The sequence below is a fragment of the Oreochromis niloticus genome, linkage group LG15 (genome assembly GCF_001858045.2).
Source record: "Oreochromis niloticus isolate F11D_XX linkage group LG15, O_niloticus_UMD_NMBU, whole genome shotgun sequence".
Taxonomy (NCBI): Eukaryota; Metazoa; Chordata; class Actinopteri; order Cichliformes; family Cichlidae; genus Oreochromis; species Oreochromis niloticus.
The window spans coordinates 4,479,988-4,507,723 of NC_031980.2; the positions used below are offsets into that span (position 1 = coordinate 4,479,988).

Below are 27,736 nucleotides of genomic sequence, written 5' to 3' on the forward strand. Positions count from 1 at the left end.
TCTTAAGATCACCATACATTTCATTTTAACAGCTTGTGACTTTTTAACCCTAAAGTTTAGTTCCCACTTGGTTTAATGAAATGGCATCGATTGAAAGTCTTGAAATGGTAATTAAGCTACAATATATTTCTTGTGCACATACTTTTGACACACAGGGAGGGGCTTAATTCTGAAAGTGGAGTGATAGAACAAGGAGGGGCCAAACGAAGAGAGGATTTAAGGCTATAAAAGACTGTTTCTGTGTGCTCCAAGTCAATGTTTTGCCTTAAACCACAGCACATCCTGCTCCTGTGTGCACCTGAGGACTAGAGACAAGTTGAGGTAACTTCCATTCTTATTTTTTTATCTGCTGCCTTTTCATGTAATGGACAGTAATGGCTCACTCCAACAGGTAACAGGTGAAGTGAAAAATTCCTTCCTGGTCTGGGTCCTGGGAGAGCTTTGCAAATGCTGCTCAAAATCTTCTTCTCTAAGACAAATAGGCCATAAAATGTGGTCTAAATTTAAGAACACAACAAATTTTAATAATAAAGATATCATTTAACTGTAACTCATCAGACTGATTAATGTTGATAGGTTATGATAAAGGTGGCAGGAGTGGATAGGAAGGAAGTCCAAATCAAGGCAACTTTTAACTTCCTGTCTGAAATTTTACATTTTATGAAAACTTGTGCATTTTTATCCATATCTGACTTATTGACTGTAGATTAAATGAAATGTTATTATTATTTCATAGCAACAGGAAACATTAAGAAGCAAATAGAAAGTATAGTTAGTTTCAGTCTGCATTGAAAAGAACAACTCAGAGCTGTAAGGTAGGCAGAGTTATTGTTATTGTGCATTCCTCCTTAAGTGCATATAAGTCACTGTGTTGACCCAAATCAATGTGCCACTATGTTTCTCCATGACTCAAGACGTTTACTGTGGTCATCAGCCAATTACCATGTCTCGTGGTATTGGGTAAGCCTTAATTATTTGCGTATAGGAAGTTGGACAATCTTCCTGTTCTACCGTGTGCTGACATCTTGAAAAGCTGTAGAGTCCTCTGGTGGTCACCTTGTGAACTCTGCTGTCAAAGCACAGTGTGACTACAGAGCATGTTCCTAGATTGTAAAATAATAATAATAATATTTAAAAAAGCTTTCTTTTCATGTCTCTCTCATTTCATATCAGTGTTTGCAACTGCACACTACGATTTAGCTTCTCTCCCTCTCTATAAACTCCCGTTAGGTTTTTTTTTAAAAATTGTGGTTTAAAAGGCTAAAATCAATAAAAGCTCCATTTATTTTTTTCTGACAGGCAGCATGGATGTAAGTACTTCATCAAATTCTCAGATCTCTACACTGGTAAGAATGAGTGCATTGCATTCTCCTCTGTTATCCCACCTTAATATAAATGCATAACTTTTTGCTTATGTTTGCAACTGCAAGTTGGTGTCCTCCATCGTGTCCACCCTCTCCCTTCCACGTATTTCCATCCTGGCTCCTGACCCTTCTCTTTCTCCATCCTCCCCCTCTCCTCCTCCTCCGCCTCCTCCTCTGTCTCAGCATTCTGATCCTCTGTGTGGCAGCTGCCCGTCCTCTGGTTCTGCCCCACAGGCTAACAGCCTTTGGCCCAGCCTGTCACCTTCTGGAGCTGGATTCCCCGCTTGGCCGGGACAGGCCACTCAACCCGCACCGTGCTGGACAGGCCAGACAAACACACCCTGCTGGCCTGGGACGCAACCAGCTCCAGTCTCTGTCCCCACTCCATTTCCAGTCCAAGCTCCCACTCAAGTGATAACACCACCTCCTGCACCAACCACAACTATAGTTCCAGCTCCAACTGCAGTGCAGCCCTGTCAGCCTTGCTGGCCGGGCACCCAGTACCAGCCTCCTCAGCCACCAGTTCCAATTCAAGTTCAAGCCCCAAATCCAACTCCAACTCCAGTTCCAGTGCCTGCACCTGCTCCCAGCATCCATCCAAATGTACCAGGCTGGCCTGCACATCCCAGCTGGCCCTATAACCCGGGACAATCAGGGTGGCCTGGGCAGAATCCGTCTATCATGCCTCCACACTGGCTCCCACCCACATCTGGACCTCTAGTGAGTCAAATGCAAGGAAGCGGGTGTGTTGGTTTGCTATCAGGCTGTTTTACTGTGTCTCTCTCTCTTTGCTGTTTAGAGCGTGCCATACAACTTGAACCTGGCCCGAGGGGTGTATGACAAAATGATGATGACGATCTTGGGCTATGTGAAACCAAACGCTAAAATGTAAGCCTGCGTCTGTGTGCCTTCAGTGTCTTTGAAAAACGAGGTGGATTTCATGTTGCATTAGGTTCTTGAGAGCATGTTTTCTTTAGTGTGAATCAGTCTGGTCTCCCGCAGGTTCACAGTGAACTTCCTGAGAGGCAACGACATCGCCTTTCACATCAACCCCCGCTTCAACGAGGCGGGCAAGCAGGTGGTCGTCCGCAACCACAAACTGGGTGAACGCTGGGGTGCCGAAGAGAGAGACCTGAAGGGTCCCTTTCCTTTCGCGCTTGGGAGCCCTTTTGAGGTGAGTGGCAGAGACCGAAATCAGATGAGGGCAGCGGGCTGAAGCACCCATGAGTGGCTATATTGTGTTGTATTAATCATTGGATCGCTTCAGAGCTCAAAACAAACTGAGGAACACTTTTTAAATCATTAATCTCAATTGTCAGAAATTAAATTTTTTTTTTACATTATTAATACTTTTAAAAACTAATAACTAATGAGATGAAACTAAACTAAAACTACTAACGTGCAATAAAATAAGTTTTACTGCTGATCCTTGTGCGTTTAACTGACTTTAGGTCACTTTCTCATGGGAAACATTAGGCCTCGAAAAACGGAAAGGGTTGGAAAGTCGTTTGTGCAGGCGGGTCCTAGATAAGGGAGCTGCTATGCTGCAGGGAGGCTCCTGGAGGTCAGTGGGGGTCTTATGTTGCTCAGTAACATCAATAACACTTATGTTTAACAGGCATCGTAAAGAGGAGACTAATCTGAGGAGCTGATTCTGTCTTTGTGTCCAACAGTCCTGGGTTTGTGTTCACTCACATCAATAACACAATGTGTTAACAGGCACTCGTTACTGCTACTTCTTCTAATAACTGATTTGGTGACATTATAATGTGTACTATACAGTATATACAGCAGAAGTGAGCTTCAGTCTGTGCAGTATCACTTACATGTCAAATTGTAATACTTTGTGTTGAAAAGACCAATTTTACTTTACTTCTGTTAAACAGTAAGTCTCATTTTTTGTTCTTGAAAAATTAAAAACAGTTATCACGGGCATCACAGCAGATGCCGATACAAGGAGCCAGGAGGTCAAAAGCTGGGAAATCTGTGGCACTCACGGGTCATTTTATAACCATGTTTTTGCAATTAGGCTAATTAATAATTGTGTGCTCAATTAATTTTCAGTGATCGCAGTTTTTTTTTTTAACTTGAAATCAGTGATCGGAGGAGAATTCACTTTTGCTGCTCCTCCTCCTGGGCCTGCATTTCCAATGAGTTTTCTTTAAAGTACTTGTTTTAAAATGAGCATAAGTGGAAATAACACTGCACTTTTCAACTTCACATTAATTTAATTAATGAGAGGTGACATACTATAACTGGAAACTTCATTAGTTACACCTTGCTAGTATCTTGTTGGACCCCTTTTTAGCCAAAAGGGGTTAGGGTCTTCGTGGCACATATAGAAGAAGGTGCTGGAAACATTCCTCAGAGATGTTGGTCCATGTTGACACAACAGCATCAAACTGCTGCTGCAGATTTGTTGGCTGAACATCTATGATGCCACTCTGCTGTTCCACCACATCACAAACATGCTCTATTGGACTCAGATCTGGTGTAGAGGCTATTTGAGTACAGTGAACTCACTGACATGTTCATGTGACATGATCTGAGTTTTGTGACATGATGGGTTATCTAGCTGAAACCAGCCATTAGAAGATAACAGTAACAAAACTCAGGTAGACTGTGGTGTTTAAATGATGCTCTGGTGGTGTAAATAAAATATCCCCATCACCATTCCAGCACCATCAGCCTGAACAGTTGATGCAAGGCAGGATGGATCCATGTTTTCATGTTGTTTACAGCGGATTCTGGTATGATGCTCACATCTGAATGCCACAGCAGTAATTGAGACTCATCAGCCCAACCTTTTATTGTGTAATATTGATGACCTTGTGCAAATTGTAGCCTCATTATCCTGCTCTTAGCTGACCGGAGTGTTATCCAGTGTGGTCTTCTGCTGCTGTAGCCCATCTGCATCGAGCTTCTACATGTTGTGCAGTCAGAGAAGCTCTTCTGCATACTTTAGTGCTTATTGCCTTCCTATCAGCTCGAAGCAGTTTGGCCATTCTCCTCCGACGTCTGGCATCAGCAAGACATTTTCACCGAGAAAAATCCCCGTCTAGCTTGTGTGGGGAAAATCCTGGTAGTTCAGCAGTTTCCAAATACTCAGACTAGCTCTTCTGGCACCAACAACCATATGCAAATTCAATTCAAAGTCACTTAAACCGCCTTTCTTTCTCACTCTGATGCTTGGATTAACTTAAGCAGGTCGTCTTGACCATGTCTACACACCTAAATGCACTGAGACACTGCCATGTGATTGGCTGGCTAAAGGGTTTAATCCTTGCAATAGTATAGTAGTGATAAAAGATGTTGAACTTACTGTCATATCAGTGGAAGATATTTCTTGGAAATTATAATCAGTGAGAATAATAGTTAGGTTTTTTTTTATATAATAATACCTGGTGAAGAACTTTCTTAGAAGTACACAGTCGTAGTCTCAATGTAAGGGCGTCACTGGTGGTGTGTCCTCTTGCAGATGAAGATCCTGTGCACGCCTGAGACGTTCAGGGTGGCAGTGAACAACATCCCCCTGTTTGAGTTCCGTCACCGCATCAGAGAGCTCAACCAGATCGACAGAATCAACATCTTGCATGATGTCGTCCTGACATACGTCAATGTGGAGACACTTCCTTAAGAAATTCAGCTTTAGCCACACGGATGAACGCATATATACGACCGCGTGTTTATGCAGCAGAGATACATATAGGTAGATAAACGGTGTGACACATACTCTTACGGTATTTACATGCTACATCTTGGGGGTAACGTTTCAGTTAATGTTTAGCATTATGCTCTAAAATGGGATAAATAAGCATGTTAGTTGGTTCTGTGATGTGTAAGGTAATGAGCTGAGCTCATTGATTAACAATAAGGAATACGTCCTGTGCCACAGCACTAACCACTTCATCCACAGAGGCATTTGATTTTCTGTATAGATGCTACTGCTACTAGTTTTATTGTAGACAATAACATAATCTATAATATTAAAGTGCTACTAACTGAGAACTATGTATGCACCGATGTTGGAAAAAAACAGCAACACTGGTTCATGATTATTACCTCTCGATTAGTATTAACTGTAGAAATCCTTTAATAATAAATGTACAAGTGTGTAATCAAGTCCATGTTTTTATTGTGTTTTGTTTTAACAGATCGACACTATGAAACTGTATAACAGTAAAATAAGAGAAAATCTCTTTCAGAGAAATAAAAAATCAGCACAAACGTATAAAAGGAACTAACAGGATGATTGACTGTGTGATACATGTCGACAAGCAATTGTTTCACCAAAGTTACAGTGACTTTTACAAGGAAAACACCATCAGTGCAAAAATATGAATTACATGACTGACAGAGGTAGCCTGAAAAGCTCTGGCTAGCATCTTTCCTACAGCAAAAACTCAGTGAAACCATTTCTGTCCTCACCCCTCTAAGCCCAAACGTTAGCATTTTTACCTCAAAAGCAGCATATTGTTAAATTATAGATATTGTACCAGACCCTTAAGCTAACATCACATTTGGGTCAAGGCTTCAACTTCCACAAAACAGAACAGCTACACAGACGACGAGGCAGAATTTCGAGCTTGGATATTAATACTGGGGGAAAAAAAATTGTTAGCTTCATCTTATGGACATCATTTTTTTAAAAATTCAGTAAAAACTAAAAACATCTCAGTACGTTCATATCCACATATATTTACTTTGCTTAAAAAAAATATTACTCTCATCCAATTAGTAACAATTTAATAGCATAAAAAAATAAATAAATAAAAGTTGTGTGTATAATTAACAAAAACTGTGGCATATTTTTACACCCATGTAGTCTTCTAGTTTTGGACTACCTCTGCTCTTCACGTGACTTCATCATCTTTGTCCCTCCAGTGTTTCCCTTTGTAATATTCACTTAGAAAAATTCAATTACATAGTTTAAAAAATGCTCCACAGACAAAGGAGAACAACAGCAATGTGAAAGTAAGGCAATTAAAAAATATATATATATTCTAGACACGATTTTCCACATGGTCTCTGTGCAAAAAAACAATTGTGCATTTAAGAGTGCTATAGAGTCTTCGTCTCTCTTTCTCCTCCTGGTTTATGGGCCCTGCAAACATTAGTCTATCTCTTCAGGTCTTGGTGTCTAGTCTCTTTTCTACAGACTTCACCAGCAGCTCAGCGTACTGCTCCAGCAGAGCCAGGGCCTTCTCTCCGTCACCGTTTGCCCCCGGGGGCCCTTCACACTGGGGTGAGGAGGGATGAGGCAGTGAGTCCAGCTCATCCTTAACTGTAAGCAGCGCCTTTGACAGGATGCTCCTCATCTCATGTTGATCTTCACTGGTCTGTTGGCTATGCTGTAGTACCTGTTGTTAATGAACACATGCATATATAAAGTAAGTCAGCCATCCAAACTTCCAGAAATGAAAAAGAAAGCCAATGATGGAGTGAAAGTTGTAGTACCCTGAATGACCACTTGAGGCTTTCCCAAAAACGGAGTCAAGTCACCATTCTGTTTCATGTTAAAATACTCAACTTTACAGGAGAAATAAACATGTTTTCCACCCGATAGAAAATGATTGTAGTTCTTATAGAGCACTTTCCCTTTCATAACAAAGTGTGAATGTTTTTATAATTCACCCATTTAAAATCTGTTGAGCATTTAATATAGGCGTTGCTACTTTGAATGGCAAAGTAGCTACACCCATCTTGTTCACCATTTAATGTACGAAAACATACACTTTATTTGGTAAGTATATATTATTTAAAATTTGTTTTTCACTAGGCCACCTACACATTACACCAACAGGAGCTGCTCCACCCTGGAAATCCGTGAGCCATGAAGCTTGCGACACACAGTCTTTGTGCTGATGTTAATGACACAGGAGTTACTGAGTCAGCAAAGAACTGGTGACTTTAACAAAATATGTGCCTCAGTACTCAGCAACCCTGCTCTATAACGCTTCCACTTTACAGTAATATCACATCATGTAGTATCTGGGAGGAAAGAAATTTCACAAGCTAACTTTCTGCAATAGTGGCATCCTATTACAGTATCTCACTCAAATTTAGTAAACTCTTGAAAACAACATTTTTTTCTCACAAATGTTTGTAAAGGCAGACTGCATGGCTAGGTGTTTGATTATATACACATGTGGCAGTGGGATTGGAAACACCTGATTTAAAAAATCAAGGGGTCTGACCAATGTACTAGCATCCCATCCAAAAAGCCCCTGCTAAGATTTTGGTGAGTTAAATTCTACAATTTCCTCTTTTGATTCCTTAACCCTAATCAGCATGTATCTGGATTCATGTGTGCACACATACACTTTATTGATACTAGCAGGGTTACGATACTAGATTGGGTAGCATGCTAACCAGGCTAACTAATATTAGCTGATAACAGTTCACCTTCTTGTTTAAATATGGTCACTTTTGACTATAGTTTAAAAAACAAACAAAGCAAAAACAAGGTGAAAGCCATATTGAGAATTTGAAAACGGGTGGCTTTAAAATTCCCAGACACATATGTCTTTTATATACAGTTTATGCAGTCAACAGGCAGCCAGAGGCACACACAGATGGACAGTGCCTTTATCTCTTCATTCTCTTCATCAGATTATAGATGTTTGCTTTTCCCCTTTGTCTTATTCTCTCTCTGTTTCCTGTTTTCTATCAAGTTCTCCATCCACACACCCACCCACCATTTTCACACATTCATATACACAGACGCACACACTGACCGTAGTGTACAACGTGACAGTTTTCCGCAAACTGCTGTGAAGGTCGGTAACAACCTGCCTACAAGTTTCCAAGGTGACTGAGCGATCTGCAGAGAGAGATAGAGAGAATGACTTTCAAGTACGGCACAGCGTGCAGAAAATCAGCACGCGCACCCAGGAGCACAAATAGCACAAACACAAGCGCGCGCTGTTATCGAGCGAAGTAGGAGAGCGGTAAACACTGTGCAAAAGGTTGAAGAGCATATAAGGAAGAAAGAAAGAGGGAAAAGTTGGTATCAGAAAAGAAACAAACAGGTGAGGAGGTTGCTGCAAAAAGCCGCAGAGCTGTAACAGTGTGAACTAAGAAAACTGATTTCACAGTTTATATCATCCAGCAAAACACAGTTTCAGGTACAAATGCAGAGCAGCTATCACTTAATGCCATTTAAGGTTTCTGTGTTTTTCAAATTGAAATGAAGCGAAAAGAAATTCCTGGCCTTTGAAAGGCGCTTATCATCCAGGGAACAGCTGGGAGGGAAGTATGACGAAGGGGATGGAGTTATTGTAAGATTCACTAGAGCACTTTAAAACTATTAGATACCTTTTATTTACTGAGCGAGTGAGCAATGTGAGGAAAACTCTGCACTGCCCATTAACTGAGGCTTTGTATTTGACGTCACAGCAGAGTCTAAGTAATATGCAAATTCACCTGCAAATTTCCACAGATAATGGAAAACAGTACCTGGTGTGCAAACATGAGGCCATAACGGAAAACGTTCATCCTTTTCAGGAAGTACAAGTGTGCAAATTTTATGAAAATCATCCGTATTTTGATATTAGAGGGAAGCGAGAAAAGGGCTGAAGACAAAGAAACTAAAGGAATGAATGTAACAAAATGTAACAAATGTAAATGTAACAAATGTAACAAAAAAAGCAGATATTTAAAACTTGTTGTTCTGTCGTGTGTGGTCCTTGTAAAGGTCTAACTGGAAGCAGGCAGATAATATGAGACAGATAAGACTGACAAGCAGTACTGAAAAACATCAGGGGATGTAGCAACAAATAAGAGGAGGGTTGGTTAAAGAAGTCGTGGGAGGCCAAACCTGGCTGTGGGCTTGATGTGTGGGCCTGTTCAGGCACCAGAGGGCACTCTTTAGCTACAGCCACCTGACCTGGCTCCTTGGCACTGAGAATAAAAGCCAGAAATGTAAGTCAGTTGCAGTGGCAGTACTAATTCTTGTATATAAGATACCCAGAACTGAACAGATACAATGAACAAATACTACTGCAGCCAACTCATAGTGTGTATGAAGCAAATAACTAGCAATCTGGTGTGCGACTGTTAAAAAACATCTAGCAAAGTCTTCACAAGTGATGTAAAACTGTACCTCTCAGAAACCGAGTCCCTTTTCTGCTTCACAGGCATGGAACATGACAAAGAGGAATCCAAACTTAGAGACAGGTGCCTGCCTAATGCTGAAAGTAACAAGATAAAATCACGCTCAAGCACACAGTTAGCCAATCAGCTCCTTAGCTCTGTGGAGACATTAAAAAGTACACGACTGCCCGGCTTTCTGACCTTGTTTGTTTAGGGGAGTAGCTCTATGGTGACATCCGGGGTCTGTTGTAGGAGTAGAAGCCCTGCTGATGCCTCCAGACCAACTTGAGCTTGGCTTCACCTCCAGGCACAGGCTGCGCCGAGGGCTGAGCGGCTGCTTAGGAAGTGGGATGCGAGAAGGAGGGACGTTCTGGCTGGCTGTAGGATGAGGTGGAGTCGAGGAGGGACTGTTTGATAGTGGAAGGGATGATTTTGACGGCGTGGAGGATGGGAAAATCAGGACAGGAAATGAGGCGAACACGGGAGGTTCAGTTTCCATCTCCACAGACGACGTCCTCCTCTTGGAGAACAAGGGGGAGCCTGGCGGGGTCACTATATGGACGGCATCTCCAAAAGAGGAGGACCGGCTTTTTGCCACGGAGCTAGCAGTGGGGTTCATGTAAGAGTGCTGGGGCTTGAGTTTAGGGCTCTCCCACGGAAGTGGGGACTGGGATGACTGTGGGGACCCAGAGGAGTGTGAAGAAAAGCACGAGGAAGGTCTGGGAGAGGGTTCATTGAGGAAAAGCTGCTGAGGTCTCTTGTGCAACTCCCTCTGGTCACTAGAGGGCATAGGGGAGGGAAGAGCTGCAGAAAAAGACAGTTAGAAGATTAATATGACTAATTCTAAGAAAGTAGAATTAAATTACGCGTGCTAAAGTGTTATGAACTGATTCAGAAGACTACAAAGCAGTTACTTTCAACTCATGTGGGAAAATACACTGATTAATATGGCAAATTTCAAAGAAACTGTGAAGTCGGCAATGCAAATTATGTTTAAATACACTCTTGAGGCAGATTAACTTTCTCACAGTTGCCAGCGGATGGAATTACTGTAGTTCGCTGAAAAGTCAGACACAAACAGGAACCACAGACAAATAAATGAATGAACTGAAACGAGATCAAACGTACAGCGCGTGGCCAAGTCCTGGGCAGAGCGCGATTTCTGCATGCACGCCGTCCTGTCCGGCAGCAGCGAAGCTTTGGGGGGAGGATTAGAAAACCTCCAGAGGTGGGACCCTGTGGTCGTCTTCTTCTGGGGTCTAAGTGCAGGAGGACTGCTTCTCTCCGGAGCCCTGCTGAGACGCAATACAGCAACTTTACCATCTGTTCACGGCACGCGTGAGTATTTTAGTCACATGACTGGCAGGAATAAAGCACAGCATTTATCCCTCCATGTTGTCATATTGATCTTTTAGAATCATTTAGTGACTTTTATGCTTTTCGCAGATCCGGTTTAGCCTCAAAAATTAAACCCCCATGACGCCTCTTAATGTGTGTGCTTTCTTCTTACTTTGGCCCTTGAGCTTTTCCAGGGGACACGGGACTCTTATTTTCTGCGTTCCCGCTTACGCCATCTTCCATCAAGGGCCGCACTTTTGACACCGGGGGCTTAATAGAGCAGCCGCCTTGTTCCTTCCCATTCGCTTTGGCAAACAGACGCACGTCTCTGCGCAGAAAGGTAATACCGGGTAAGAGAAGCAGATAAGTGAGACATACATTTATTCCCCTAATGTACGTGCAGATTGATATTACTCTCAGGTTTGTAAAGTCAATATGAAGCCTCATCCAGCAGTCAGTTAGTGTAAACTTTAAACAGGAGGGGGTTGCACTGCTTAAACAAGATATACCATGTTAATTAGTGAGCTTTAGATGTGCTGGCAGGTGGATTTGGAGACTTCTGCAGAGAGCCGCTTCTTTAACAGTAGCTTAGACATGAGGGTGGAATCATTTAGCCCCCAAAATATGAAGCTGTTTACACTTATACATCTCCACCTCCAAGAATAAAAAAAGAACAACAAGAACAATTTCCTGCTACACACAAAATCACCCGTAGAGGGTTAACAATGTTACTTTAAACTGACAGCTTGACTAGAGAGGGAAAGTACACAGCGGCGTGTGAGAGTCCGCATGGGTTTGTAATTATAGCTGTTGAATCCACATTGGTCTGAAGTGGTCAGGCAGTACCGGTTATTATGTCCTCTGGCCAGGAAGCGTGAAGACATACTGAGCCTCGGGACTCTGCTCTGCTCAGCTGTGGATGGACATCAAGAAAAAACAAAAAGGAAGAAAACTGAGACAGAGGCAGGAAGTAGAAGTGAGACTGAGAGGATAATCAATGTTGTCTGTGTCTGCACGTGAGGTCATTTAAAAACTTCTGGGAAATAAAACATGTCTGGAGGTGTTAGCCACAAACAGGCTATACATTAGTCATAACTAGACATCAAAGGGGTATCAATCTTCTGCCCCTGGCTCCCAACAACAAAGAGAATAAGTTTATTTCCCTAAAGCTCAAAGCACGCCTGTCTGTGTGTTCTGTATTACCTGTAGTGCAGCCCTCCGACAGTGTCTCAAAGTTCTGCTTGAGGAAATCCGCTCGATCGCACCCGCCAGTGTCCGTTATTGTCCTGAGAGCCTCGTCCATGCTCGTCACCCCTTCCCTTCGCTCCTCGTCCTCCTCCTTTTCGTCGTTCTCCTCATCCGAGCTGTCCTGACTCAGATACTCTGCCTCTGCAGGATCTGAAAGCGAAAGTAAAATTAGACGCAGCAGAGACACAAGTGTGACAAAGAGAAACCAAAGTCTCCAGTGGCCTTGATACAGCCCTTACACACAGGGAGGAGGGGCAGCAGGTACTCTGTAATCCTTAAGAAATAACCAGCCTGGTAGTTTTATCTGACATTTCTCTTATCGAGCCTCGAAATAAAATAAAATAAATAAATAAAATCCATGTCTCTCTGCAAATCCCTCTCTGCAGGTAGGTATGAGCTTCACTGTATGTTGAAGAGATATTTTAAAGCTCTCCTGGACATTTTAACTCGTGATTTTAAATCCTGCGTTTGGCACACTTCAGAAAGAAAACCTGAGACTGAGCGCAGGCAGGCAGAGAGTACTGCAACATGAAAAAAACTCACAACGTGAAGAAAGCTCACATTTTTTTAGCATTATAAATATACAAAGACCTCTGAGTTATGCTGCAGTATCTGGTCTGGCCTTATGGACTGAAAAGGACTGAAAGCCAATTATGAGGGCGGTCAGGAAGCCCGTTCTCTCACTCCCTTCACATTCCTGTGACTGCAGCAGCAGTTTGAGTGGCTTACGCTCATGTTATGCTTTTTCCTTTTTTAGTTTTGTTACATTTAGTTTTGATGTTGGTTTAGCTTAGATCAGATGTGGGGAATTAATCTCCCCAAGGGGGCGATATGAGAAACTGGGACTGTTGTGGAGGGCCGTAACAGGGATGTACACCAGGCTGGTCAGAGTGGCAGCAGTTTAGTGTTGCTGATGGTTTATGGTTAGACTTTTTCTAGTTTTCTTTTCCTTCTTGTTCCTAATTATTTATTAAAATTTGTGGGAACTGTGTGGCTTATTTCAGTTATGTAGAATCTCTTACAGCGTGGCGATAGACATACTGTGGGTTGTAACATACTTTTAAGGTGTTTAGACTTCTTGTGGTAGTTTTTGTGTTGAAAAACTGCAAAATCCCAATGAAAGTAAGTAAATAATGTATGTATGTTTTTACCAGGGCATAAGCATGAATGCATCTAAAGCAGACAGTCTCATGTCATGTGCTACTTGCTGAAAAAGTGCAACTTTGGAATTTACGTGATTGTTTGGAGTTCAGAGCTTTTGCACAAAAGGCTCCTTTTTAGACCTTACCATTCAAAATATGATCTGGGCTGGACTCTCTGCTGTCATAATCCAAAGAGCAAGCGCTGTCTGGGCTGCGGCTGTCCTGGCTCTCGCTACGGATCCCTTGTCCTTGCATCCTGCAGTAATCGCTGATGTAATGGAATCACCGACGTGGGAGCAACGAGGAATGGGGAGGGGGGGGTGCAGAAAGAGAGAAACAGCAAACTGAGAATAGAAAAGGAATTTTGTTGTCTTGCAGTGGCATTGCAATCAGTCAGGCAAAACAGTGCGTAGCAGGCAGAGGTTTACCTGTCCAGAGGACTTGTGTCGTCCTCCTTTTCCTCAGGATAGAGCACATCTGTCCCCTTGGTGTCCCTGGAAGTGTGCGAGGACAGCCAGTCGGCGTCCGGCCAGGGTCGATGTCTCCTGGGTCTCTCTCCCATCTGCAGAAAACGAGCAGTGCAATTATACACTCACGGATCCACACGAGCAGCTTCCTATATCTCCCTTATAGACAAACAGAACATACCACAGGCTCTTGGAGGCCGAGCGAGCTCTGCCTCTCTCTGTCATGTGGGGGGCAGCTGGGGTTTTTCTTCTGAGCAAAGGTTTCCAGTTGCCTCATGTCCAGCATGGATTTAACCATCACTTCCAATGAGCCCATACGATGAGACCAACGCCTCCGGGGACGCTTTGAGGACTCAGGGGTGACTTGGCTGACGACTCCATGCTGGGAATATACATTATATACAGCACAGTACAATTATTCACCCTTTCCATCACGTTTGTTGCTATGGAACAAACTGTATGGCATCATTAACACACAGGGATGTGTTTTTTTTTCCATTTTCATTTTCTTTAATGGAACAAAAAGCAAGTGTTAGGATGCTTGAAGTTGTGCTTTCTTAGAATAGTCCAAAAAGATTTATTTTATTTAAAGTGATAACAAACATCTACCTTTGTCAGCTCCCAGTCCTGTCCTTCATCTGAGCCTCCTGTTGCATGAAGAGGCACAATAATTACAAAGTTAATAGAGGAAGTCAGTTTAAAACAATTTCGGTTGTTTTCCAGATTCTGCTGCACTCTGCAAAGAAGCCAAATGCCAGGGCAGTGCACCAATGGAAGATTGTCTACCTATTACTAAACCCTTTGACCTCCTTGATGTTAAAAAAACAAAAGCAGTTACCGGTATGTTTATTCATGTCATCAATTATCACACAGTACCTGTGTCCTCCTCTTCGTGGCTGCTGGCGGAAGAAGAATGGGTCGCGTTGTCTTCGGGGTCATTGGCGTCGTCGTTCGCCGCTCTGTCGTCCTCCTCGTGTTCACGGTCGCTGTCAGAGGACAGACCCCCCAGAGCGGGAGCGCTGTACACCTCACGCCTAGGGAAACACAGCGAAAGAGTCAACAAGATGAATATTCTATCTGTGTTGCCATGTCATTATACGCGAAGGGAATACATTGGCTTGAGGTGGGCTCTTTATCATCGGCGCTGGGTTCGTGGAAAGAATGTACTCAATTAACAGGTGGAGGTGTGCTGGTGTCGTCACCTGAGACTGGAGGTTTTGCTGGGTGGTGTGTTTGGGTTTTCTCTGAGCTGGTGCAGCCTCTCTCTCATGGTGATTGTCAGCTCCGGGGACAGCCTCCACACAAAGATGCAGCTGGGGGAGATAAAAGCATTAAATATTCAAGATTTCATTTCAGCTCGGAAGCATCTGCAAACACATTTCCACAGCCATTTCCTACAGCTGCAGAGGCAGAAGATTGCTTCGGCCTGGGTGCAAGGACATCACTGAGAGGCGGTTTCTCACCTATCTCCCGACACAGAAATCAAATGCCGGCAATCGCTGGTAAACTTAATCCCAGTGACGATTTCTGCCAAACAAAAACAAGAAACAAAAGGCTTGTTAGCTCTCATTATGTTCCCTGTCATTGTGGTTAGATTTATTCTGCGATAGCTGCGTTACCAGAATGTCCAAACATAGTGGCCACACACTCCCCTGTGTAGAAGTCAAAGATGCTGATGTTTTTATCGGAGCAGCTGGTGGCCACGTATTGACCAGAGGGATCGATCTGAACCTGCCACACCAAACACAAAAGAGCCTTTTAGTATCTCTCTCTATATGTGTATAAATATATATACAGACAGAGAGAAAAAAGGTGTTTCGACTGTGGAGAAAAATGTTACCCTGAGCAGACTTCCATCTTCACTCAAAGATCCTTTGTAGAGTTTTTTCTGTTTGCCGCTGCTGATGTTGAAAATCCTGCAGAGAGAAGGAAGAGATAAGCCCCGGCGCCTTTAAAGAACGCTTTCCTAGCGAAGCTCATGTAACTTTGAAGCCGCGTGCCCTCGCTCACCTGATGCAGCGGTCCTGACAGCCAACAGCGGCGTACTTGCAGGTGGCGTCTACGTCCATGTCGTAAAGCGTGGTCTTCCTCACCATGTGGTGGGATCGCCTGAACTCTGTTCCTCTGTCGGTCTGTGAAACAGAACAAGACAGTGTCAGGCCTGCGCTGGAGGAGGGTAGAGAAAATATCAGGGGTATTTTAGCAGAATGCATGATGTGACTTTTATTCTGAGCGTGCTGATCTCTATATAACCTGCAAAGATAAATATGTGCATCTTTACAATCATTGAGCCAAGTCTCCAAAAGCTGCAGAGATCAGCTTGACTCAGGATCAATATCTGCATATTAAAAGGTGGGTATACAGCTAGTTGTTGCATACAATAATGGAGTGGGAAAAAATAGACTGAATATGTTTGGCAGTTAGAATAGGCCAAAGTTTAGACCACAGAGAATCAGCTTTTGTGCATCACTACCATCATCATCATCATCATATAGACATAGTCAGAAAAGGGTACTCTTTGCAGCTCATCCTTGAAAACGGCACAGAAGAAGCTCATTTCTGCTCTGCCGGAGCACAAACCTGTCACAACAACTTTCTAAAATGAGCACTCCATAAATGTCTGTACGCCGAAGAGAAGGTTCACTTTAGACTAACAAGCCCTTGTTTACTGCGCGCCGCAAAAAAAACAAAACAACTTAATGCTCTGAGTCACTGCAGTGGCCTAAATCCCGTCTCAAGTTTATGAAAAATGCTGTAAGTGGCCTGCTAACCCAGAAGCAATTCCAGAGCAAAAGAATGTCGCCTCCTTTTTTTTCTTTTTCTTTCTCTCTTTTTTTGTATTTCATAGTTATACAACTTGTAGCACAAATGCTCCTTTTGTGGTCTGTGCTCTAGAATTGCTAAACAGATTGTGTTACTATTGTTCAATAAGTGTGACCTAAATGAGAGGAATTAATGAAAAAAAAAAAAAAGTCAAATGCAATAAAGCTCTTTGTGGCCAGAATTGGTTATTCAGAAGAATATCGCAGGCAGATCTTTGATGAAGTCAGAATAGCTGGTTCACTGTTTCCAGTCTACAATGAGGTGGCTGTTTCCTGCCTTGTTAGCATTTAGCAGCCTGCATATATATTAGCTTTAACATTGGTGTTTGGCAGGACGTTCTGAGTTAGTATTTTTTGTGTCACTCATGCTTTGGTGTGTGTTTGTTGGGTACTATCCAACATCTGATGTTACCTTGTGTGCCGTGCGGAAGTAGATGCTCTTGTCTGCCCCACAGCTGATCATTCTCACCTTGTTGTCATTGGCTAAAGAACAAAAAACAAAAGCATTTAGTCATCGTGTCTTCATGCACGCTCAATCATCCAGGCAAGGAAATCCCAGAAAGTTGATTCTGTTCATCTGGATGGAACATTTTCAGCGGGAGAAATTATTTGTGCGTGAAAAGTGTGAGAGGATTACCCTGCCCTCAACACCGACCAAGTGTGTCAGTATTGAGGACAGAAACATGGTGGTGTCGTGGGTGCCCCAGTTTCACCCACTGTGGCTGATTTGTATGGAGGAAGTGGAAAAGAGGACTCTATCATCCTACCCTGGGACACCACCGAGTCATTGGTTCACATATCTCAGGATGTCCCACAATTCAGTGATCACATTAACTCAGTGACCAAACACATCAAGTTCACCAGGGAGGGTGTGAAAAATGACAGGTTAGCTTTCCTAGACTGTGAAATTCCTGTCAGTAATGGACAACATTTGGAAGTCAATGGAAACAACCTCTCAGCCTCATCTACAGGCCAGTGGCCGCTCTGTCAGTGGACAGGGAGGAACAGTAGTTGGAGCGGGGAGTCAAGGAGGCTATTTACGTGAAAAAGGAACGACCATCTCTGAACTGAGGGGGCCTAAGGGTGCATCGTTCACTATTTTACAGTGCTGTAATTACAGCTATTCCCCAACTCTCTGTGAATGGCACTCATGGAGATTGATCAATGGTCGTGACAATTTGCATGTTAATGATCATGAAACTGACCTCACAGCCTATTGTTAGTCAGTGGTGCTGGTTTCAGTCATTATGCAAATGTAGTGTTTATGAGGTTGGAGAAACCTGCAGACAGCTGAGACTGAGAAGCCACATGAGCGATGAAACATTTCTGCCACTGAAAATGCGACGTCCAGATGAACGTTCCAGGATTTAGTCATCTGTTCATTCAAAAAAAATTAAGACCTGACAACAGAGACACCCTAATATTATACAGCAGCTTATTATACAATTACACTTTGGCCTTATTAGTATGAAACTTACTTTTATGTTACCAAGATAAGGTATTGCATGTTATTTAAGAAGTTAGCTGGTTAGCTGAGCAATCTTGTCTGTTGCAAAACGCATGTATGGTGCCTGATGTTCACTGGATACAAAGCTAAAGCTGACATCCCTGCACTTCCACATAAATAGTGCAGAACTAGAGATGGAAATTTAAGCTATATGGACAAAATCACCTAAACATTACACCTACAGGAGCTGCTGCAACTTGGAGACCCACGTCCTAAAGCTCGGAGCACACAGTTCTTGTGCTGATGTTAATGCCAGAAGAGGTTTGGAGCTCTGCAGTTACTGAGTTATCTTTGTGTTCTGGCATCTTCTATGCAATATGTGCTGCTACACTGGGCAACCCCGCTCTGTATCTTTATGTGGTGTTTAGGGGTGAGCTGCTGTGGCTCCTAAACCACTTTGCAGTAATACCACTAATACACACTTTTTTTTTTTTTTGACTTGCTGCAGTGGTGGTATCCCATTAAAGTACCAGTGACTCTTTCAAATGACCCACTCTTTCATAAATGTTTTTAAAAGCAGGCAATGGGGATAAAAAAATTTTGAGTTTCAAAGATTAAGAGGTGTGGCTCAGTACTTTATGTCCATACGGTGTATAACTCATCATTTCTTTCTCTACATGGAAAATAGCTGTAGGCCAAATACTTATCCGTTTTCTGGCCACTGACTCATCATTTGCAGACATGACCACCATGCAGAAATACGCCAGAGGAACTCAAACCCAGCTAGACTCATCCCTAAGGCAGCATTTCTACAGTTCAGCTTCTTCCAGCATGAAGTAATTGGTAGCTTAAAAGCTAAGCTTTCAAAGTAGTTTGCCCCAAACTGCCTATTTTATATTAACCCACTATTATTAGTAAAAAAAAATTGTACAGTTCATGAAAAAGTCCAGAGACAGTAGATTAGCGCCGCTTCAAAAATCTAAGTTTGAAACCAGCGACAGTAAGTGGTGCAAACATTTCATGTCAGCTGAAGCAGAGAAAGCAAAGTGCAACGGAAAGGCTTTGCTCAGGCAAACAAAACTCCACCTGAACACACATGTAGCCGTCATTTATTATTGAAACAAGTTGTACCACATGTGAAATAAAAGAGGGACTTTGTGTGGGACTGAGCGGAGATGAAAGCGTCGGATTAAGGAAAGATTAGCCGTCAGATGTTGACAGCTTCTCAAGTGGCTCACCAGCAAAGCGGACGGCTGTTATGGATGAAGAGTGTTCGTCGAGTGTTTGCACCAGACTGTAGTCGTCTTCTGCATCCAAGACGTGGATCAGACGATCCCTGCTGGCTGTGGCCAGCAGCTTCAGACCTGAGAGAAATCAGACCACATAATCACCTATTGTATTCACAGCCAGTGTGTAAATATTCTCCAAGCGTGCCATCATTATAGTAACTAATACAGTCTCACACACACACTGACCTGTTTCTGGTTTACTGTATTCGAGGCTGAGGATCTCGGCATCATGGGCTTCCACCTTCAGAATCTCCTCCATGCTGCTGAGGTCATGAACCCTGCAGAATATCACAGTATTAGGACAGAGGTCACGTCAGTCTGTCATCAGCCTCAGCCTCAACCTTCTCGTCCTACCTCAGCATGCCGTTGCGATCTCCAGATGCCAGGTGTTTGCCGTCTGGGCTGACACAGATGGTCCTGATGCCCGTCCTGATTTCCGCTGTCTGTCCATCCCCCGACTTGACCTCTGAATTCGCACTTGCTACGCACTCTGGATCCAGCAAGGTGCTGGCGTTCCCATCGATGTAGATTATATTCAAAAGATCCTGCATAGAAACGAGGGATAGAGAAAGTAATTCTTCACAGCTGTACTTGAAACACAGCTCAAGAGAATACGGATCCTGGGAGTCAAACTCACTTGGCTCAGGATGTTTGGAGAATGGGTTTGTGTCCAGTCGTCCATGCGCCACACTCTCACGGTGTTATCAGCTGAACAAGTGAGGAATGCGCCTGATGACAAACCAGAAGCCACTTCTTCTGGAACATCTGGAAACACCTGGGAAGTAGTGACAAAAGGAGGAAGCTTGGTTAATAATAAACTAGAAGAGGGTAATAAAAGCATGATTTTAAAAAACAATTAATGCTGTAAGTTAGATATCTAGAAATGCAGTTTCACTATGCTGTGAATTGTCTTATATCGATTGTTTTCACCAATTTAAAGCTGCCAAATTCTGATGCACGATGTTCAGTACAACGGCACAACAGCTCAAAGTTTCCCAGTTTTGTTTGTGTAATGATCCCCAATGTGCCGCAAATTACTAACCTAATCAATAGGTAGAATCCAATCTGTTGTACTGCTGTAATCCTATTGAGCCAGGAGGCTTGAGAAAACACACTGAACATCTCACAGCTTTTAAAGAGGTGATATAAATTCACTTCCTCTTGCATGCATTTACCTCCAGGTCCCAGACACAGGCGGGATGAAAGAGGGCAGAGTGCACCTTCCCCACCCGCTGCACATCTCTCACGTCCCACACATACAGGCTGTGGTCATTATATACACAGCTGAGCCGGCAGCTGACGGGGTCATAGGTAACGGCAACGGTGTCTGGGTAACGGGCATCCACTGTGGCGTTGAACAGATGACTGTGGGAATGAAAGGTTGGGACAACAGGAAGAGAGGTTTTCTTTTTAAAAATCCGACATTCTCGAGAATAAGAAACATTTAGACGAGACTCGGGCTTGCACTGCTTGAGACAGGAAGCTCTATTAATAGAGCTCACTTGATCCTGCAGTGGATCAGTGCTAAAGAAAGGCCGAGTTACTCCTGAGCTCTTCCTCACCTGGCCTCAGTCATGGAGGAGACGTCAGAGCCGAGGGGGTGCGGCCGCGGCAGCGTGCACACAAAGTGCAAGTCAGCCAGTCTGAAGGCTCGCACCGTTCCATCGGCACAGCCGCAGAAGATCATATCTTCAGAGAGACAGAGCGACTGAGCCAGCCCGGTCTGCACGGAAGGACACACGCCAGAAAATCAGCTCACAAGTCATAGCTTCATAATCTTTCTGAGAAAATGGTAAACACTCACATTCATTCAAGTCTGAAAAATTAAGCTAATTATACTCCTGCAGATAATATTACATCATTGCTTTGGCTGAGTCCTCTGCAAAGGTTACAGAGGAGTAGAAAAGCGTCCCCGTTGGAGCTTTTCCAAACACATCCTGTACCTGTCCTTCTAAATCTTCTTAGATCCTCTTCACCCGTGTAAATAAACACGTATGGATACTGACCTAAGGCATTTGTGCCTGTATTGTACTCAAATAATAACTAAATGAACATGCATGTTAGTGCTGACTGAGGCCAATACCACGTAAAGAAAAGTGACACCTAGTGAATAAAGAACAAATATGTTACATTCAGCTACCATTTAATAAGAATGAACAGTAGTGGCAGTTAAGAGTTGAGCATCGTATCACAATATTTTGCTTGGTGATACTGTAAAGATACAGGGAGAGCATGTTGGCATCAGTCTGAACGAGTCTTTGTTAATAAACACAACATGAGGGAAGTCGACTCAACAGATTTGAATTCGGTGATTTATCACAGCTAATCAGAAGCTGATTGCGTGTAATTGTCAACTTGACCCCATTCAATTCATCTTGTGGCAGGTTTTAGTCACAGTGTTGGTACTTGCTTGTTGTTGCTCCTTGACAATATCATTTTGCAGCAAAAAATTACATAAATCCAAATAATTTAAGTATGATTACTTTATCTTATTAGATAAAACAGATACTGACAAAATTTTAATTTGAGATTTATGAATATCTTATTCATTTTGTTTTGTTTTCTTATATGTCACAAAATGTTAAAAATCGCATTGATCATATAGCGGGGTGTCTGGTGAGTCCCACCTCTACCTTTCACCCCATCTCTCCTGCAGACATCCCACTCCCCTCTCACTCACCCGAAGGTCCACCCACTTGTCCAGCATCCTCTTGCTGTTAAACTCACACAGCAGCCCAGAGGAAGTAATGCAGAAAGTGGAGTCTGATTTAGAGCCACGTCCACAAGCTACATCACAGAAGAAATTGTTCCTCAGCTCTCCCAGCAGCCCGGAGCGGCCCAGCAGAGGCACAGGAGCGCTGGCCTACATAGCACAGAGGGGTGATGGTTAGCTGATAAAGCTCCAACTGAAGCAGTTAAAGTGCTTCCCTGAAATGTTTCATGTGTGCTGCTGAAAATTAAGGATCCCTGGGTCTCACAAATATATTTGCATAATCTAAGAGCGCACTAAAGTTATTCAATTATGCAAAAATAAAGCAGAAGTAAAAGGTAGGGAAATAACTCCAGGTAGTAATAAAAGATAAGAAAGCCTCTCATACCTTGTTGGCCTTGCAGTGGTCCAGATACCAGAACTTGACATGCCTGTTCCCCACTGTGACAAAGTAGGAGCTGTTCTCGGAGAAAGACACACCTTTCACCTTACTGGACACCTTGTTAGCGGCCACTATTACATCTTTCTGCAAAGAACAACACATTCGAAAGAGATCACACAACTAAAACACAATGAGACTCACTGCTAACAGTATAACATTACATTCACTACATGGTTTTAGACATTTTCACTACTTTAAAGTTATTTTTTCATTTAGACTTTGAAAAAATTGAGCTCAAAAATTGCCAGTCATCAGACACTAAACCATCATTGTCCTGATTAAAGCGGTCAGGAGAACGGAAGAAGGTGTAAAAGCACAAGTAGGATTTGAGCTTTAGAAACTTTCAAGTGAGACAAACCTTCCACGCCCAGACGTTGACCATCATGTCATGTTGATTTCCTACACTGACTATGTATTTGCCATTGGGGGAGAAAGCCACACAGGAGACACCGTACTTGTGCTTCTGGAGCTCGGCCACTTGCTTCCGCTCTGCTACGTCCCATACTCTCACCGCTGGCAGGTGACCACTCTGATGAAAAACAATGGTAAGGGGGGAGGAGTCAACGTTTAAAAACAACGTTAGGTTGTTAGTAAGATGGCGAACACTCCTCCATTCATACACTAAAGCGTCTTAATGTTTTCGTCGACTGAAACAGGCTCCGCTCAGGAGTCACCTGTCATTCCTGTCTGTCCATCTCTCTATAAGATCATCCTCTCTGTCCTCTGATTGTCTACTTGTCCCTTGACCTGCTCACATTATGCCCTCCTGGGGATCGAAAGTTCAGCAGACTATTTGTGTAGTCTCCTATTATAATATGGTAAAAGGACCTTTCAAAGGTCAGAGTTATTAGGTCCAAAAGAAATAGTGTGACATTCAGCTGAAGACAGAGCTGCATACAAAAGACACACAAGAAGAGGAGGACAAAACAGCCTGCACATCCGCTGTCAGCCTGCCCCTGTATGGAAATGAGCTACTGTTTGATGAATGAGTGTGTGTGTCTGTGTGAGGGACATTTCTTATCAGATCACTCACTCGGGCATATCTTTTACTCCTCCTTTTAAAGGGCCTGTGGGAAAACATCTAATACAGCTGTGATGCGCTCAGCTTTGATCACCGAGCGCAGCGGGTTAAAAAGAGGGCTTTAATACGTCTGGTAGCTGACCATAATGCTAACACTCAGCCTGGAGTGGAGTGGCGAGTAAATTTGCAGCTCTAATATTTCTCCACTACATCTACTACAATCTCTAACCAGTTTTAATTACTAACGGTATTCTAACGGTGGGAATTTGGCACGTGGTTCCCTTTGAATTCCAGGAGAATCCAGGAGAACAGCCTATCCTCAAGTCTATTTGGTCTTTTGAACTTTGGTCTTTGTCGTCATGGCAACTACTGCCTGCCCATCCACTTATGCAGAGAAGTCTTTAATCGGCTTTGATTGGCCGGGGAGGATTAAGATAGCGTGTTGTGTCGAGGCCCGCGTTGTAACTACAACAAAACCGATTCAAGACGCTTGACTGAAAAGACACATTACGCTGTGACACGACAGAACAAGGCCCTTTAAAGAGGAGAGGCTGCAAACACAGAGGTCTGCAGCAAGCCTCCATCCTGCTGGGGTCTCCGCAGCACAGTGCACTAACTCCTTCTTATACTCCTTCTGCAGTAAATCTGAATCACTACAAACACCAGTCCTACTGTGATGTTCACACAGCAAAAACCAAAGAAAGCTAAATAGAAGACGAGAGGACAGACGCAAGTTTGAGTTTACCTGCAGAGACAAAGTGAGAAAAGTGAGGGTGACGAAACTCACCTCTCCTGTCACCAAGTGTTTGCCGTCAGGGGAAAAAGACAGAGCTGTGATGGTTTTCCTGTGAGAGGGACAGAGGATAACATCACAGCATGATTAGTTCAGTGCTGCTCTGCTTCAGTGAAGACTGTACTCGTGGATGACTCACCTTGAAGTGTTGATAATGTGGTGCTGCCTGTTCTTCTTGGGGTTCAGTAAGACTACCACACACCTACACAAGGAAACCAAGGAATGCAGTAATGAATATGATTATCTCATATGGAACAGGTCGAGAAACGATGCACATACTTCAGGTAAATGGCCATTTTATGTTAATAAATTGATGACAGAGCTTATAGGTGCAATTTTTAAAAATTCAAACTGTGCAACTCCAAAGAAAGCCTGATGCCAATCGCTGAATTTTATCTGGAAGTTTTTCCTTGGTGGTAACAGCGAGAGGTAGAAACACACTTTAAACATTAGTGCTGTTAATCTTCTAGGAAAGCATTAAATAATTGACATATTTAGTGATTGTGAAAGGAAATGAATAGGAACACAAGTGCGCGCACACACACACACACACACACACACACACACACAGACTGGCCGGTCACATTTTAAACCTTGGGTTGGGAATGTGCACAGAATTTTCCATCCTTAGTCTAGTTTTCGAAATACAGAATAATTTCTTTAGAGGAAACATTCAGAAAGAAGATTACGCTACGTTACATAAAAAATGAAAGCACGATTAGACATAACGTGAGTCATTTTTAGTCTTTACTATATATGGGACATTTCGCCAACAACTGTTTTATACCTTTCCATATTGAAATAACGCAGGCATAATATTGTTACATATTAATTAAAAATCCTTTTTGCATCCTAGCTCGTGAGCAGAACTTAGATCAGCGTTCGACCTGCTAGTGAACTGCACCGTGCCAGGAAACTGCATTCCTGGTACAGAGCAGCTTGCACAGATTTAAACTGAGACAGCAGGTGGGTTGCCAGATTGTGCACCATTTAGGAAGTACAACGATGAGCAGAACCATTTGTGCAAAGACATGCCCATGCATACCTCACACACACACACACACACACACACACACACACACACACACACACTTACACTTACACTTCTTTACATGTTGTTACAACACTGCTCTAATTCTCCTCGTTTTTCCCCTTTGACCTCTGGCCTTCTTAATATTAATACAGCTTTGTTGGAAGGTTGGAGAACAAAATCAGCTCAAGTGCACAGATTTTGTTGCGACCTGGCAGGACCCACTCTGCTTGTTTTTAAACACTGCTTTCACCCGCTCCGAGGCCAACCCCCCCAGTATCAGCACTGCAGATCTAAACCATCCAGCATAACCATCCTCATTTTATATTCTATGCTGAGTAAAGCTATAGCAGCAAGAATTAATAATACTGCACAACAAGCTATCACTGTGCCAGAGACAGCCTCCCCAAGGATTGGATAAAGAAAAAAACCACAGAGCTCCAGTCCTCTGAGATGATGCAGAGATAACACACACACACGCAGTAATTTGCACACTAAACATCCGCATGAGGTAGATATGATAAGGCAGCTGGGAGCGAGCCGAGCGCTGATAAGTCAAAGGTCAGATTAGGAAGATAACAGCGCATAAACAGTCTCTCTCATCTCACCCTGCAGGATAGGCCACAAGTCCGGATCGAGGGTCGCAGGCCAGAGCGCTGTTTCCTGAAGAGGTGATGCCCAGCACTTTCTCTAGAGTCACCTGTAGAGAGACAGCACAGGGCGGGTTTGGTTTTCAGGAATTCATCATAATTACAAAACAAAAATAAAATAGTGGAGGCTGACAGAAGAATTGAGAGAGAGAGGTTAGTGAAGACACAAGTAAATGTGCTGTTTGGGTACAACATTCTGGCATAGTCTTATGTATTAAAAAGCAGCCTTTCCTGGCAGTTTCAAGATTCAGGCTGTCAAATCTGAAAAGTATCAATCATCATTATTGTCTTTATTGCACACCTGCACAAACTCTGTGATAAACGAGGCGACTCTGCGCTGCTGATGTGCAGCACCAAGCGTGTCTTTGATTGATACGTGTCCAACAACAGGCTCGAGACAGGAAGCTGTCTTTGTTTTATCTTTTGGGTGTTTGAGGTGTAAAGAAAAAAGAAAAAAGGAAAAGATCTCAAAGACAAAGTGAGGATGTGACAGCTGGCTTGGCACGTCTGCCTGTCTGTCTTTGTCTGTCTTGGGAATTAGAAACCAACTGCTGGCGTCATTGATTAGTCTGAGTGAACATATGAATAGCCGAGCCTCAGTGTCCTACTAACAAAACTGCAATAATAACATCAGCAAACAATAAAAAGAATCATAATAAATGCTTTCTAAGAACTCTAAATAGACTCTAAGTTTGCTTTTTGTTTTTTTTAACTGACCAGTCTTAATAGATCATTTATAAGCAATTAATAAGCCAACCTTTTGGGTTGCCAGGTTATCAAAATGTCATTTTTGCCACTGTTTAAACATCACATTTGGCAGTAAATCAGCTATTAAATCGTGAATGCTTGCTTAACACAGGTGTCCCCAGTCCAGACACTGCAATAACTTTATTTTAATAAACAGCACCAGCTGTTCTCATAATGATTTATCACTACACTACAATAACTGTTTTAATAACTCTAATGAATGCCTATCTCACAGTTTTCCACCCTGTAACGCGTGACTTGTTACGACCTGTGCATCAATAAATTGCACAAAAATACAGGATGCAGTAAAAACAATAAAAATGACAGCTCATATATGGAGGCTGATGTTTAGTTTCTTTTTGGTGAATACAATAAACATGAATTTTCTGGCAGTTGTTTCATGGTTCAGGCTTTACAGGGTTAAGCATGTGAAACGTTTGTACCTTAGATTTCCAATAATTACAGTAAAGTATCTCAGATCAGATTTCTAGCTCCAGGTAAGCCTGCAGCACTAACAGGTCTGCAGCGGGACGCTTCTTCTGTCCGGCTGTTCTACTCACACATCAGGAGTTTTCGTACCTTGTTGGTGAGATTTTCTTTGCAGTTCTTCTTTCCGGTGGATGGAGAATGCAGCAACTTCCTAATGCGACTTTTAATGGTGAATCCATCGCCCGGCATTTTTCTTAGCTTGGCAGCCCGGAGGCACGGCTCTGAGGGCTGCTGACCATCCACTGTGGCAATCCACGGACTGACGGAGTGTGGCGCGCACACAGGCTGGAGAAGAAGCCAAGGGGAGCGCGTAATGATCCTGCTCCCAGGACTAAAACCTTCCGGCTGCAGAGCTTTACAAAGTGTGACAGAGCTCCTGCAGCAGCCGGTGGGACATGTGGAGGCTAATCTCTCGAGTGAGTTCGCTGTTCTCTTCTTCTGTCGTTGCAGGTTCTCGTCTGAGCGCTGCGTTTGCAATGGCAGGAGGAGACGGAGTCGCCGCTCAGCTGTTCGCTTGTTCCCGTGTGCCAGTGTGACATCACTGGTTTAATCCGAACCTGAACTGGTCCCATTCAGTGATTACATCAGCTTTTGTTGCTTTTGCGCCTGATTTAATGGTATTAGAGAGACCGGTGCAGGGGAC

General features: G+C 43.2%; 2 protein-coding genes across 7 annotated transcripts; one reads left to right on the forward strand and one right to left on the reverse strand.

Annotated features, from left to right (window-relative positions):
- The first annotated feature begins 184 nt into the window (after positions 1–184).
- On the forward strand, positions 185–5,486 carry LOC100697584 (galectin-3). Of its 4 annotated transcripts, none has more exons than XM_013268875.2 (7): positions 185–321; positions 1,300–1,346; positions 1,548–2,084; positions 2,164–2,252; positions 2,367–2,538; positions 2,816–2,928; positions 4,843–4,969. In XM_013268875.2, the coding sequence occupies exons 2-7, from the start codon at positions 1,305–1,307 to the stop codon at positions 4,844–4,846; spliced, it is 957 nt and encodes a 318-aa protein (XP_013124329.1). In that variant the 5' UTR covers positions 185–321; positions 1,300–1,304; the 3' UTR covers positions 4,847–4,969. The 4 variants fall into 4 exon arrangements, with proteins under 4 accessions (XP_013124329.1, XP_005449806.1, XP_003440843.1 ...); XM_005449749.3 differs by having other exon boundaries at positions 2,841–2,928; XM_003440795.5 differs by lacking the exon at positions 2,816–2,928 and having other exon boundaries at positions 186–321; positions 4,843–5,486.
- LOC100697323 (mitogen-activated protein kinase-binding protein 1) lies at positions 5,478–27,736 on the reverse strand. 3 transcript variants are annotated; one of them, XM_005449747.4, is made up of 33 exons: positions 27,184–27,736; positions 25,816–25,907; positions 24,317–24,379; positions 24,172–24,229; positions 22,722–22,892; positions 22,310–22,447; positions 21,892–22,074; positions 20,774–20,934; positions 20,387–20,576; positions 19,849–19,986; positions 19,566–19,756; positions 19,398–19,489; positions 19,161–19,286; positions 16,888–16,958; positions 15,664–15,785; positions 15,494–15,569; positions 15,273–15,384; positions 15,117–15,180; positions 14,856–14,966; positions 14,530–14,687; positions 14,263–14,300; positions 13,835–14,035; positions 13,615–13,748; positions 13,333–13,442; positions 12,000–12,194; positions 11,643–11,709; positions 10,969–11,124; positions 10,587–10,753; positions 9,660–10,262; positions 9,469–9,556; positions 9,184–9,266; positions 8,102–8,187; positions 5,478–6,724 (listed from the first exon to the last, which is right to left on the reverse strand). In XM_005449747.4, exons 1-33 carry the CDS (start codon positions 27,280–27,282, stop codon positions 6,491–6,493), a joined length of 4,578 nt encoding a protein of 1,525 aa, XP_005449804.1. In that variant the 5' UTR covers positions 27,283–27,736; the 3' UTR covers positions 5,478–6,490. The 3 variants fall into 3 exon arrangements, with proteins under 3 accessions (XP_005449804.1, XP_005449803.1, XP_005449802.1); XM_005449746.4 differs by having other exon boundaries at positions 10,587–10,750; positions 13,333–13,454; positions 27,184–27,735; XM_005449745.4 differs by having other exon boundaries at positions 13,333–13,454; positions 27,184–27,735.